The following is a 14,918-nucleotide window of genomic DNA, read 5'->3' on the forward strand; positions in this document are numbered from 1 at the left end:
CTTAAAATAGTTTCATGCAGGGAAGCAACTTTTAACGTAAAGAAATGGTTTCTAAATCAAGACAACTTTGGAAAATTAGAATTCGAACTGGGAGAAGTTGGGAGGGTGTTTTTGAACGCTGGATAATTTAGAGCAATAGGATATAGACTTAAAAAGTGAGTTACAGTAGGTGCTGGAATCTGAAGATAAACACAATCTACTGGAGAAATTCAAGAAAGTGAAGTATATGTCCCTGGATGGTGATAAGAGCAAAATTTCATGTGTACCTCTCGAACTCTCCACTGCAATCGGTGTTTCCAAGGTACTCCTCTCTACATCGGTCAGACCAAGTGCAGACTTGGGGACTAGGTTTCACAGAGCATCTACACACTGTTGCAATGGCCATTTTGAGCTCCCCGATGCATCTCCACTCCTAAAGTGACGCTCAACGTAAACTAGAGGAACAACATCTCCTATTCCACCTGGGAAATCTACTGCCGAATGGTATGAACTTCAGATAATGAGCTCCCTGTCTCTTCCTCTATCTGCTTTCTGCTCTTCTCCCTTTCCCTTTTGTTATTCTGTCCCCTTTTCCACCCAACCGTTCTCATCCTCCACTCATTGGATCCATCCCTTCCATCACCATTTCCCCATTAGTTATTTGTTCTGTGTATTTCCCCCCCCCCCCCCCCCAAACATGGTTCCATCTGTTCTCTTTTTTTATTACTTTGTTATTATCATTATCACTGTTTAAATCTGAGTCTAATACTGGCAGCCTTTATCTTCTAAACACCCACTCTACCATGTATGATTTATGTTCCTGCATTGACAATTTTGTTTTACTTACTCCTGTTTCCCCTTATCTGGTATTTGCCATTCTTCGCCTCTGACAATCATACTTTGCCTCTCCTTGGTTCACCAATCCAACATTGTTTCTTGTCCTGCTGCTCCCACCTTGTCCTCTTTGGCTTAACTTCTTGATGAATTTTTCCTAGTCTTGATGAAGGGCTCCAGCCCAAAACATCGATCATTCACTTTCTGCCCATTGATGCCACTTGTCCTCCTGAATTCCTCCAGTAGATTAACTAAAAAAAACAGACCTTTGAAAAGTAGATAAGACTCGTATATGCAGAAATAGGAAAAAAATGTAGATGACGTTTCCTTTCTAGAACTTTTTTTCCATAAGCAGCAATTAATGCTTGGCTAAATCCAGAAAAAAAACCTTTGTTATCAAAGGTATTAAAGGATATGTAGAAAGATACAAATTTAGTAGTAGATTTTGGCTGAAGGGAGAAGTAGCCAACTGGTGTTGGCTGACAGGGCAAATAACCTACACAAAAGGCATTGTCCTTCAGTTTCCCTTATGACATTTAATTTCAAATGAAATATTTTCAACCTTATAAATTTGGAAAATGTTTGACCCACCTAATATGTCCTGTGTTGTTTTGGTTTCTCTTTTTGACTATTGTTTAAGTATCTTGGGTTATTTCTCAATGTTAAAAAAAATTCCTCATACCCTGGGGTGATGCAACTTTTGATAAATATTTTAATTGACGCCTAATTTAGCAACTACTCTATGGGCAACTTGCATAAGGATTTAATGTTAATAGGACATTGCAACAAACCCATGATCAACCTGTGGAATTTTGTTCTCCTAAGGAAGTGTATATTTGCTAATATGATATATCTTCAGTGAAGTATCTCTAAACTGGTTCTTGGAATAATGGACTTAAGTAGAAAACTAGATTGAGAGATCACGTCATTGAGAAATACAAGATACTTAGACCTGGGATGATGAATCCTTGAAGGTAAGGATAGTTATTTAAGATTGAAATGAGGAGAAAGTTCATTCAGAGACTGGTGAATTGTTTTTAAAAAAAGATAGAGATACCACTGACTATGAGGCTTGGGTAAGAAAATGGTGAGGTGAAAGATCAGCTATAATCTTGCAGAATAGCAGGGCAGGATTGAGAGGCCAAACTGTCTACTTCTGTTTCTTTTTCTTGTGCTCTCAACCACTTTTCCCCACTCACATACCACTTTATGTAATCCATTACTAATCACAGAGCCCTGATGGCATAGGGATTTCCATATTTAAGGTGGTATGTGAGTGGAAAGAAAAAGTTTGAAAACTACCAAACTAATGATTTCACATTTGTACATTGAAACTCTTTGACACATTTTGGTCCAATTTATCTATTTAAAAATCTATTCATAGTTTTGTTTCTATTTGCATCATTTATAATGATATGCTTGGCTTTGTGTAATTGTGAAACATGGAAATATGAAGCTTGCATCATCCATATTGCCTATTAATGTGTGAGCAGATATCCCTTTGTGTTGCCAAGAAGCACATCTCTTCTACACAATATTTTCAGTCATTTGATGCCGCTTGTTTATTTCATGAGTTTTAATTTTAACTGAAGTTCTCATTACTTTATAAATGTCTCCTGAAAGTCTATTTAGATAACATTCAATTGATCATTACGTTGCAATTTTTGAAAATACTCAGATTAGTTAGATGTAAACCAACTCTTTACAAATCTATGCTGACTCCATACATATATTTTACACTTTGTCAGTTGTTCTCACCTCTTAATTTATTTACAGTATTAAGCAAAATGCCTTTTGTGTCATTGAGTGGGTCACATTAGGTACAGGAATTATCATCAAATACAAGCCAATGGAAAAAAATGTAAGCATTTAAAAGGAAGGGAAATCAGATTAACAGGAATAAAGGGAAGGAACTTTTAGCTAAATTTCTGAAGTATCTTCTCCTCACGAACTCCGTTGCTTTCTTCCCGTTCCGTGCATTGTTCGCCTGCCTTCCCTCTTCCGCATTCTGTAAAACTCATCCAGAGCTTGCAGTGTCCTTTTCATTCACCTTTTCTGTTTTCATTTCTCCACATTGGTTTCAAGCTCTCCCATTCTGATAAATTCAATTTCTAGTCCTTGTGCCTGTTCATTTATATCTTTATAAATGGAAAAGGTGCAAAAAAAATTCACAAGGATGTTACAGGGATTGGAGGACTTGAATTACAGGGAGAAGCTGGATAGGCAAGGGTTCTATTCCCTGGAGCATAAGTGGTGCACAAAATTATAAGGGAAAAGATAAGATAATTAGTCATACTTTCGCCCAAGTTAGGAGAGGCTAAAAATAGAGGGCATAGGTTTAAGATGGGAGCAAAATATTTAACAAAGACCTGAGGGGCACCATTTTCACATGGTGGTGGGCATGTGGAATGATCTGTCAAAGGAAGTGGTAGAGACTGGTACAATTACATAATTTAAATTACTGTCAAATGGGATTCAATTAGATGTGCAAATTGATCAGCATGGATGAGTTGGGCCTTTTTCTGCGCAACTCTGTCTCTCATCATTTCCAACCTTGTCCTTCAAATCCATTCTCAAATTATAACTTCTTGTCCTATCTTAATCTTATTGTTAGTGACAGCACCTTCAAGAGGTTCTTCAATTCCCTCCTAAACTACTCCTTTTCTCCCTCCTCATGAGATCTTCCTTTAAACCTGCCTCTCTAATCCACCTGCTTTGTCTTGGTTTCCATTTTTGACTGTTTTCCTCTGTAAAATAGTTCGTTATTTCTCAATGTGAAATGTTCTTTGCCAGTACCGTCGACTGGTGCAACCTTTGATAAATTTATTCATTGGTACTGCCCTTGGCACAAAATTTAGTTATTCCTTTACAAGCAACTTGCACAATGTGATTAATGATTTTACCTTTATTTCCTAGGCCTGAGTCCAAGGCTTTCAAAAGTAAACCTTTTCACTCTGCTTAGTTTGTGGATGGAGCTTTTTCCAAATAACAAGAAAAAGGTGATTCAGGTATGGTATTTGCCCAATAATCATAATTGGGTTAATATAGTGGAAAGAAAGGTAGTTTAAATGACAGAATATTATTCTCTTATGTCAGTCATGTTAAATTTAAATTAAAGATACTTGTCCGAAAATACCTATCACAGTAAAAGGGTTCCTAGTGCAAGCAGATGAATGGCCATACAGCCACTTGAAGAGCACAATTACAGAGTATGGAAAGAAAGATTCATTACATTAGCACTGTTACCAGGTTCATTCAGGAGGTTGATGGCTTCAGGGAAGAAACTGTCTTTAAGCCTTTAAGGTCCTTTCACATTCATAAGCTTCCCTGATTGGAGGAGGGAGAAGAGCGTGTACCCAGGTGTGATGGGTCCTTCAGTATGTTATGATTGTAGACATCATCATAGAACTTGAGAACAGTAGAAATTGTTGGGGGAGTGGACAGAGAGAAAAACTCTCACAGAACTCCCTTTGAAGAGAGGAGAAAAACTTCTTCAAGGTAAACATCCCTCAAAGACACTGCAATGGAGTAGCTGAATTGAGTAATGGCAGTAGCTGCCTTTCCTAGAGGAGAGGGAGGGAGGTTGGTGTTTTCACATGATCAAAATATTCCATGTATAATTGTTGGCAGAAATATTATAGTGCAAGACTCCCAGAATCCCAGAATCACAGTGTGGCTTTCGCTCAAACAGAGGAACTACTGACATGGTCTTTGTTCTCAGACAGCTCCAAGAAAAGTGCAGAGAACAAAACAAAGGACTCTACATCACCTTTGTTGACCTCACCAAAGCCTTTGATACCGTGAGCAGGAAAGGGCTTTGGCAAATACTAGAGCGCCTCGGATGCCCCCCCAAGTTCCTCAACATGGTTATCCAACTGCACGAAAACCAACAAGGTTGGGTCAAATACAGAAATGAGCTCTCCGAACCCTCCTCCATTGACAACGGCGTGAAGCAAGGCTGCGTCCTCGCACCAACCCTCTTTACTATCTTCTTTAGCATGATGCTGAAACAAGCCATGAAAGACCTCAACAATGAAGACGCTGTTTACATCCGGTACTGCACGGATGGCAGTCTCTTCAATCTGAGGCGCCTGCAAGCTCACACCAAGACACAAGAGCAACTTGTCCGTGAACTACTCTTTGCAGTCGATGCCGCTTTAGTTGCCCATTCAGAGCCAGCTCTCCAGCGCATGACGTCCTGTTTTGCGGAAACTGTCAAAATGTTTGGCCTGGAAGTCAGCCTGAAGAAAACTGAGGTCCTCCATCAGCCAGCTCCCCACCATGACTACCAGCCCCCCCCACATCTCCATCGGGCACACAGAACTCAAAACAGTCAACCAGTTTACCTACCTCGGCTGCACCATTTCATCTGATGCAAGGATCGACAAAGAGATAGACAACAGACTCGCCGAGGCAAATAGCGCCTTTGGAAGACTACACAAAAGAGTCTGCAAAAACAATCACCTGAAGAAACACACAAAGATTAGCGTGTACAGAGCCGTTGTCATACCCACGCTCCTGTTCGGCTCCGAATCATGGGTCCTCTACCAGCATCACCTACGGCTCCTAGAACGCTTCCATCAGTGCTGTCTCCGCTCCATCCTCAACATTCATTGGAATGACTTCATCACCAACATCGAAGTACTCAAGCTGGCAGAGTCCGCAAGCATCGAATCCACGCTGCTGAAGACCCAACTGCGCTGGGTGAGTCACGTCTCCAGAATGGAGGACCATCGCCTTCCTAAGATCGTGTTATATGGCGAGCTCTCCATTGACCACCGAGACAGAGGTGCACCAAAGAAGAGGTACAAGGACTGCCTAAAGAAATCTCTTGGTGCCTGCCACATTGACCACCGCCAGTGAGCTGATATCGCCTCCAACCGTGCATCTTGGCGCCTCACAGTTCGCCGGGCAGCAACCTCCTTTGAAGAAGACCGCAGAGCCCACCTCACTGACAAAAGACAAAGGAGGAAAAACCCAAAACCCAACCCCAACCAACCAATATTTCCTTGCAACTGCTGCAACCGTGCCTGCCTGTCCCGCATTGGACTTGTCAATCACCAACGAGCCTGCAGCAGACGTGGACATACCCCTCCATAAATCTTCGTCCGCGAAGCCAAGCCAAAGAAAGAAAAAAGAAGAAAGTGCAAGACTATATTAATTCTCATAGTTACAATAATTTGTAAGAAAGGTGTAAAAGCTTTAGAGTGGGTGCAGAATAGATGTACTGAAATTCATCTAGGGATGAGGGACTTTGGTGGATAGAATGGAGATGCTCTGGTGTTCTCCTTGGAACAGAGGAGGTTGTGACAAATTGGATAGGGATATTTAAAATTATGAAGGAAATGGATAGAGTATAGAGAGAAATTCCCATTAGATGAAGAAGCTGAGTAGGAAAAGAATGACAAGCAATCATGAGTGATTAGGGTCTTGAACAAACTTCCAAGGGTGGTAGCAGCAAATTCATTAGTAGGGGAAGTATTCAAAGGAGCTTTGGGAAAAGGTCAGGGTGGAGAGATTACTCTTACATGAGACTGTCATGGGCTGAATGCCCTTCTATGCTATAAATATTCTATGATCTTGTTCATAAATTGATGAAAAGTGAAAAAGACCATGCTCCAATATGACATTCAAAATTTTTCGTAAGGTTTCTTAATTTCATAGTGCAAGCATTTTGTGCATGAGTTCTACTTTGCTTATGGGGGCAAACAAGAATTGTATGTGTAAATTTCAGCAAAGCTGGGCATTTACATTTTTTTTATAAGTAGTGAAAGATGATGTACAGAGTTTTCAAACAACCACATTGCTGCTAATATCTGATGCTGTTTCGTGGTCTTTAGTAGGAAGTTTACAAATTTCAGTCTGCAAATTATATTAAATGAATGTTCAAAAAATCATGTATGAATGTAAGGCTGCTGGAAGGCTCTTATAGAATTGCAGAAAGGTTAGCCATAGAAGGAGGGAACTCTACACAATGCAAGAATAATCAAAAATAATCAATTTGATCTACTTAACTGCCCTCTCCCATAGCCTTGCAGCTTTTTAAAAAAAACGTTTCATGAACCAATGTATTTTCCTACAATGTAGCACAAGAAATCGCTCATAGTGTTTCATGAAAGTTCATGACCTTCTTGTTCTTGCTTACTCGGGAATTTAGATCCAGTGTTGATGATTGCGATATATTGCATCTATAATCATGGTAGGAAATTGGGTCAATGGACAAACGTGTGGACAAACTCAGCAGGTGATGTAGTATCCATAGGAAGCAAAAAGTAACCAAAGTTTTGGGCCTGGGCCCTTTGTCAGGTGTAAGCAAAAACAGACAGGTACTTGAATAAAAAGCTGGGGGTGGGAGGGGTAAAGTGAGGAAGGGGAAGGGGGTGGAGCACAAACTAACAGGTAAGGGGTCAAAGGTAAATACAGGTGGGAGAATAGAGAGAAAAATGTTAAGCTGATAGGACAAAAGGATTAAGGGCAGCTCTCTGGTAGGAAAGAAGGTTGAGTGTGAGGAGCTGGAGGAAAGGAAACAGGGTTAGGGAAAGAGAGACTCAGGGGAGGAGGTTAATAGAAGTTGGAGAAGTCGATGTTAATGCTGTCTTGTTGGAGAGTGTCAAGACGGAATATAATGTGTTGTTCCACCAATTTGCAGATAGCCTCATTTTGGCAGTGCAAGTGAACTGCGATTCGCTGGTAGTGTGTTGTGCTGATGGCTGGCCCTGCCTCCTGGCTCCTCCCCCATTTACTGACTTATAGCCCTGGTTTCCTGCCTGAACTCGGAACCCTTCTGAAGTCTTCTGTGAGACCCTACCCTTAGTTGTAAGCTAATAAAACCATTTGTTCTCCCTCCAGTCATGAGAGCTTGTATTCACGCTACAATTTTATTAGCTTATGCCCCAATGATGGAAGCACTACTCAAGCCAGAGATGCTGCTGATAGACCCTCTGTCCCCTGACACGGCTGAGGAGTTCACATACTGGCTAGATTGCTTCCAGGCCTACCTGAATGTGACCAGAGACGTCTTCCGCACCAATGAACTCGGGAAGTTTGCACTCGTATCGAGGGTAGGAATGAAAGGGTATGCAGTCATCAGGGACTGCTCTATATATGACGCTGCTATTGAGGCATTGAAGGCTCGGTACCTGAAGTTGCTTAAAATCACCAGCGGCCAGGAGAGACTATCGATGACTACCTGCTGGATCTGTGGACGCTTGGCAAGAAATGCAGGTATGAAGCGGCTACAGGCCGCGTTCGTGAGGCAGAACAGATATAGGACACTCTTGTCGTGGGAGTACACTCAAGGTACATGAGGTAGCACCTGCTCAAGTTGAGAAAGAAGGACCTGGCTAGCCAGTTGAGCTGGCCAAATCACTGGAACAGGCCAAGCTCAAAAACAACAACCTTGAAGCGAGCAAGCGAGCTCACCCAGGTGACCCCTTCCAAGGTCTGGCTGCTCCCACTATCCCTGCCCTAACAGCTGTCGCTTCCCATGCCAGGCAGTGCTTTTTATACGGCAAGAGCCAGCTTCCTCGATCTCATTGCCCGGTAAAGGACTCAGTCTCTTCGAGCTATGGCAAGAAAGGGCATTGGGCGAGGATTTGTTGCGTTAGGAGAAACCCGAAGCCCAGAGAAGTCCTTGCTCTGCACCGCTCCCGTATCCGATTCCAGCCCCAAGCCATCTGCCCCAAATTCACCCGAATCCACTTACTTCACGACACACCGACAGAGGGTGACAGTGAGGAAACTGCCCGAAAAGGCTTGACGGCCATCTTGCCGTGATCCAAATTCACACATGGTTTCATCATCATCATAAGAAGAAGGAGGGCAGCCATCTTGCTGTGCCATGAAGTCGACGCCATCTTACTCACGCAGGGCAACCCAGGACGGTGGGGGCCACTCGAGTGAGGAGCATGGAGTCTAGCCTGAATGGTCCTAGAACAGGACAGACCTTACCAGCTCAGCAACTCCATAGTAACTGTTAAGGTAAATGGACATTCCACTAATTGACACGGGCTAATGGACTGTGCAAAAATTCAACCTGAAGATGTATCTATTACAAGATCAAACCAGCAACCACAAAGAAGGCATATCACACAGGGGTAAAGAATCCATGCTGTTGAAGATCCAACTGCGCTGGGTAGGTCACGTCTCCAGAATGGAGATCGTGCTATATGGCGAGCTCTCCACTGGCCACCGTGACAGAGGTGCACCAAAGAAGAGGTACAAGGACTGCCTAAAGAAATCTCTTGGGGCCTGCCACATTGACCACCGCCAATAGGCTGATATCGCCTCAAACCGTGCATCTTGGCGCCTCACAGTTCGGCGGGCAGCAACCTCCTTTGAAGAAGACCGCAGAGCCCACCTCACTGACAAAAGACAAAGGAGGAAAAACCCAAAACCCAACCCCAACCAACCAATTTTCCCCTGCAACTGTGTCTGCCTGTCCTGCATCGAACTTGTCAGCCACAAACGAGCCTGCAGCTGACGTGGACATTTACCCCTCCATAAATCTTCGTCCGCGAAGCCAAGCCAAAGAAGAATACATGATGAATTGTGCGCTCCGGTGTTGGGTCTGGACTCCCTGTGGCACCTTAAAAGCGTGAGTATTCTGGTCCACCGTAATGGTTTGGAACAGGGAGCCCCTAAAATCAAAACCCACATGCAGCCTCTCCACACTGAAAAGTGACCCCCTCCCTTGAATCTCATCGACAAACTGTAAACCCATTGCTACGAAGAGCAGAAAATACAGTACAGCAGAAGGAGATTTTATAAAGTCTGAGACACAACATTTGCTTGACAAAGGTATCATCGAACCTAGAACCAACTCGTGGAGAGCGCAAGTGGTAGTGGTAAAAGGGGAAAACAAGTCCAGGCTAGTAATGACTATAGCCAAACTATTAACTGGTACACACTCCTGGACGGATACCCCCTCCCTCGAATTTTGGAAATGGTGAATGATATTGCACAGTATCGGCTCTATTGGATCATTGACCTGAAAGTGCCTATCACCAGCTGCCAATCCATTCCAAGGACAGTCCATTTATGGCATTTGAGGCTAACGGTCATCTCTATCAATTCCAGAGGGTCCCTGTCGGTATTGCTAACGGGGTGTGATAGTACGGATCCTATCACCAATGTGTATATGTATATATTGTAGTATAGGATGGTTGTGATTGGCTGAGAGCGTAGCCACGCCTACTGGCAAGTCTTAAAGGGTTGCTCCTAGCCAGACCCAGATCATTCTGGACTGGTCGACCTACATGTGTTACACTCCAGTCTTCTAGTTAATAAAAGCCTTGGTTTGGATCAACAAGCCTTTGATTCTTTTGACGTGCACTACAATTTTATTAACTAGAAAGTTTTCAAGGGATGGAGCGTATGCTACGACCGGAACGCCTCAACATCGACCCGCAGTCGGCTACAGCTCCGAATGACTCTAAGCACTGGGTGAGGTATTTCGAAGCTTACCTACAACTCTCTGACCCTGCCGTGGTGGAGGACGGCCATCGACTACTAGTATTGATGTCTATGGTGTCGCTGAGAGTCTATGAGAGCATCCAGGACACAGCCACATATTCCATAGCCATGAAGGTACTGAAAGGACTCTATGAGCGAATGGTAAACAGGGTCTACGCCTGGTACAAACTAGCGATCAGGAGGCAACTGCCCAGTGAGTCCTGTAGAGCTTATCTCCAAGCACTAAGGGCACTGGGCAGAGCCTGTGCCTGCACAGACAGAACTGCTGCTGAGACGACTGACGATCTCATTTGGGATGCTTATGTGGCTGGGGTCCGATCGAATGAGGTGAGGCAGCGCCTGCTAGAGCATGGGGGAGAAAACCTAGAGGACGTAACCCGGATCACAGAGACATTGGAAGCTGTGGACTTAAGTATGGATGCTTACTCTCAGGACTGGACCCCACGCTATGAAGTGAGTAGGGTGGCCTCCCTCAACCCTACCACCCCACGGCCCACTGACGGCCTGTTGGCCACCGCTACACTGCCTGATGCGACCCCAAAGTGCTACTTCCGCGGGATGGAGAAGCACAGCAGGTCCCAATGTCCAGCAAGGAGAGCCAGGTGCCAGAAGTGCCTTAAAAATTGCCAATTTGCAGTAGTCTGTTGCTCCAAAATGGCCACCATCAAACACATTGCCTCGTGTGAGGGCCAACCGTCACCCTCCCATTCAAACATCTCTTCTCCAGAGCTCTCGTCCAATGAGAGCGAGGGCTCCATCACGCGGCAGTGCCTGACATCATGGAGCAGGCACTGAGTGCGGAAGGTGCACTCCACCCTTGCCGCGATGATGTTGGCCTGTTTGGACCTCCCACACGGAGCAACGACCGCCCAGGCCCCGGCCCCAACTTCAGCGACCACCGACGCTGCCGACTAAGATACCTGCGGCCGCCACTACCGACGCTGCTGACCAGGTACCTGCCGATGCTACCACCGACACTGCTGACCTGGTACCTGCCGCCGCTACTGACCAAGTACCTACCGCCAACGACTGACCGCCCCACCGCCGACTGCAAGCAGCGACCCCCAGCACTTACCGTTGTCTGGCCGACGCCCCCAGCAGGTTGCGGGCAGCAGCTCCAGCTATTCGATGCTGACAGCTCCAGCCCGACTGCTTCTGTGATATCACCACGCACACGTAGTGCACTTCAGGCCCAACGCTGTGTGACGTTATCACGCAAGACTTCACTGTTCCCAGCACAGGTTGCTGCATCAGTGACCCTGGACTAGGACTGCCCCTATCCCCGTACAAAAGCAATGGAACTGATTAAAGTGCATGGACACCATACCAATTGCTTATTTGACTCAGGGTCAACCGAGAGCTTTATCCGTCCAGTCCTGGCCCACCGTTGCGGACTGATTATTCTCCCCACTGACCAGAAGATTTCATTGGCGACCAGATCACACTCAACTGGGGTAAAGGGGTATTGCGTGGTGACCCTAAAAGTCCAGGGCATCACATTTACCGATTTTCAAACTGTTAGTCCTCCCTCAACTGTGCCCTCCCGTATTGCTGGGACTGGATTTTCAGTGCCAGTTCCGAATTGTTTCCCTGCATTATGGGGGGCTCCATGCCCCACTCTCTGTCTGTAATCACTCCACCCCAGCACCCCACTTGTAGCCTCTCCATGCTCCAGGTCGCTCCTCCAGCACTCTTCGCAAACCTCACCCCTGGCTGGAAACCAGTGGCCACCAAAAGCCGGCAGTATAGTTATGAAGACAGGAAATTCATCACAAGCGAAGTGTGCAGACTGCTGGACAAGGGCATTATCAAGCCCAGCTTGAGTCCCTGGAGGGCCCAGGTGGTGGTTGTTAAAAACGGGGAGAAGCCGCGGGTGGTGGTTGACTACAGCCAGACAGTCAACCATTTCAAGCTTCTGGATGCATACCCCCTCCCACAGATCACGGATGTGGTGAATCAGATCACCCAGTATCGTGTGTTCTCCACCATTGACTTAGGTTCAGCCTATCACCAGCTCCTGATTCGCTGAGAAGACTGACTTTTCCCGGCCTTCAAAGCGAATGGGCGGCTGTATCAATTCCTCAGCGTATCCTTTGGGGTCACTAATGGTGTCGCGGTTTTCCAGCAGGAAATGGACCAGATGGTAGACTAGAATGGGTTAACACGTTGGATCATGATGCCAACCTCGAGAAATTTTTTCTGTCTGCGATTTGGCTGAACTTAACTTACAATTTCAACAAGTGTGTCTTCCGTACCACTCGGCTCGCAATTCTAGGTTGCATTGTGGAGAACGGGGTGGTAATGCCGGACCCTGACCGCATGCATCCACCCCTCCCCACACCCAAAAGCAACTCAGATGTTGCCTGGGTTTCTTTTTGTACTATGCCCAATGGGTTCCATACTATGCCGACAAGGCACGGCCACTTATCAAGACCACCTCCTTCCCCCTGTCAACTGAAGCCAGAGCGACCTTCAACCACATCAAATTGGACATCGCCGCTTCACACCATCGACGATTCTATTCCGTTCTAAGTAGAGAGCGATGTATTCAATTTTGCACTGGCGGAAATTTCGAACCAGGCTGGCCAGCCGGTAGCGTTCTTCTCCAGGGGCCTGAGAGCTGACACTCCTCTGTCAAGAAGGAAGCTCAGGCCATAGTTGAAGGAGTATGTCGTTGGAGGCACTACCTCACTGGCAGACACTTTACACTGCTGACCGACCAATGCACGGTCTCGTTCATGTTTAGCAGCATCCAGCGAGGTAAGATCAAGAACGACAAGATCACTAGGTGGAGAATAGAACTCTCCACCTTCAATTACAACATACTGTACTAGCCTGGTAAACTCAACGACCCACCGACGTGCTCTCCAGGGGGACTTGTGCCAAAATGCAACTGGACAGGCTGCAGAGACTCCACGAGGAACTCTTGTCATCCGGGCGTCACTAGGTTTGCACACTTCATTAAGGCTCACAATCTGCCCTTCACAGTCGAGGAGATTTGCTCCATGACCAGAGCATGCCCGGTGTGCGGAGTGGAAGCCCTACTTCTTCCATCCGGAGAACACCCACGTCATCAAAGCCACCTGGCCCTTTGAACGTACTTAAGCCCCTACCGTCGACCTTTGCTCCATGACCAGAGCCTGCCCGGTGTGCGCTGAGTGCAAGCCCCACTTCTTCCATCCGGAGAACACCCACGTCATCAAAGCCACCTGGCCCTTTGAACGTACTTAAGCCCCTACCGTCGACCAACCGTAACAACTACATTCTTACGGTGATCGACGAGTATTCTCGCTTCCCGTTCACTGTGCCCTGCTCAGACATGACCGCCTCCTCAGTCATAGAGGCTTTGCATAGCATCTTTGCCATCTTCAGGTACCCCAGTTACATCCACAATGACTGGGGGTCCTCATTTATGAGCGCTGAGCTGTGGCTGTACCTCCTGGAACGTGGTATTGCTTCGAGCAGGACCACCAGCTATAAACCACGCGGTAATGGCCAGGTCGAAAGAGAATGCCACCATCTGGAAAGCGGTTATGCTTTCCCTCTGGTCAAAAGGCTCCCCACTGCTCGCTGGCAGGACATGCTCAATAGCGCCCTACACTCCATCATTGATAGGCTGGTGATGCGACTTCCGACTAGGTTCCAAATGGAGAGGTTACATGACCCTCCACAATTCACACTACAGGTGGACTGTAGCCTTGCCCACTTCAGTCTTCTCAGGAATTGGATGTGGAAGGATGGGCCCAATTCAAGATTAGAATTTGGTGTACAGGTGGCATTGTAAATGTGGGCAGCTATGAGGCTGAAAATGGATTTGGAATGTAACCTGATGTGCAATCAAATTAGACTAGGCATGTGGCTAGAGTGAGTTTGGGAATAGTGTCCAGTGTGTGGCTGGGAGCAAGGATGGGTGGGAAGTGAGAAGGGTAGTAATGGGTAAAGGCTTTGTGCCTGAAGAAGAAAAAATTGTTATTGGTATCTACATAAATACATTTGTTACTTGGAATATATTATTCCAAGGATGAATTCTCTTACTGCTTCATATTTTCATATATATATATAGATATATATCTATATATATATATATTTTATATATAGTACTTTGTACATCTGTACTTTGCAAATTGCATTTCTTATTTTCTGAATGGTTTAATATACTTAAACTTTATATTAGGTCCACCTTCGGCCTTGGAACTTCTAAAACGTAGCTTATGATGCCAATTTAAGATGCAGATGTCCATATCTCTCCATTCCTTTCCTTGCTTAGTTAATCTGCAATGTTGGCCTTTTGTGCATCATTAACATCTGACAGCATTTTGTACACTTGGCTCCCATTTTCAGTAGGTATGTGATGTACCATCAAGCTTCTCTGTTATTGACTCCCATTGTTGTCATGATCATTGAACTGCATTTTTTTTAAATAAAAAACCTTTGCATCTATTTGAATGCTTCACTGAAGTGAGATTTTCTCTTTTGCTTTTCTGATCCTTTCTGCAGTAAAACTTGCAGTTGGATTAATGTGTAGCAGGGTAATTTTTAAGTTCAGTGACATCACATGATTATTTTTATTGACATTAGACTCTTTCACCACCATTTGAGGCCCCAAACAGTCCTTCCAAGTGAAGCTACTC

General features: G+C 45.3%; 1 protein-coding gene across 2 annotated transcripts in view; it reads left to right on the top strand.

The window, feature by feature from the left end:
- The window catches only part of cdadc1 (cytidine and dCMP deaminase domain containing 1), a 62,944-nt gene that overhangs the window by 10,312 nt on the left and 37,714 nt on the right, over window positions 1–14,918 (top strand). For both annotated transcript variants that reach the window (XM_069889691.1, XM_069889690.1), the window contains exon 2: window positions 3,730–3,821. In XM_069889691.1, coding sequence (XP_069745792.1) covers window positions 3,730–3,821 — 92 coding nt within the window. The remainder of the gene's footprint in view (window positions 1–3,729; window positions 3,822–14,918) is intronic.

The sequence above is a fragment of the Narcine bancroftii genome, chromosome 7 (genome assembly GCF_036971445.1).
Source record: "Narcine bancroftii isolate sNarBan1 chromosome 7, sNarBan1.hap1, whole genome shotgun sequence".
NCBI lineage: Eukaryota > Metazoa > Chordata > Chondrichthyes > Torpediniformes > Narcinidae > Narcine > Narcine bancroftii.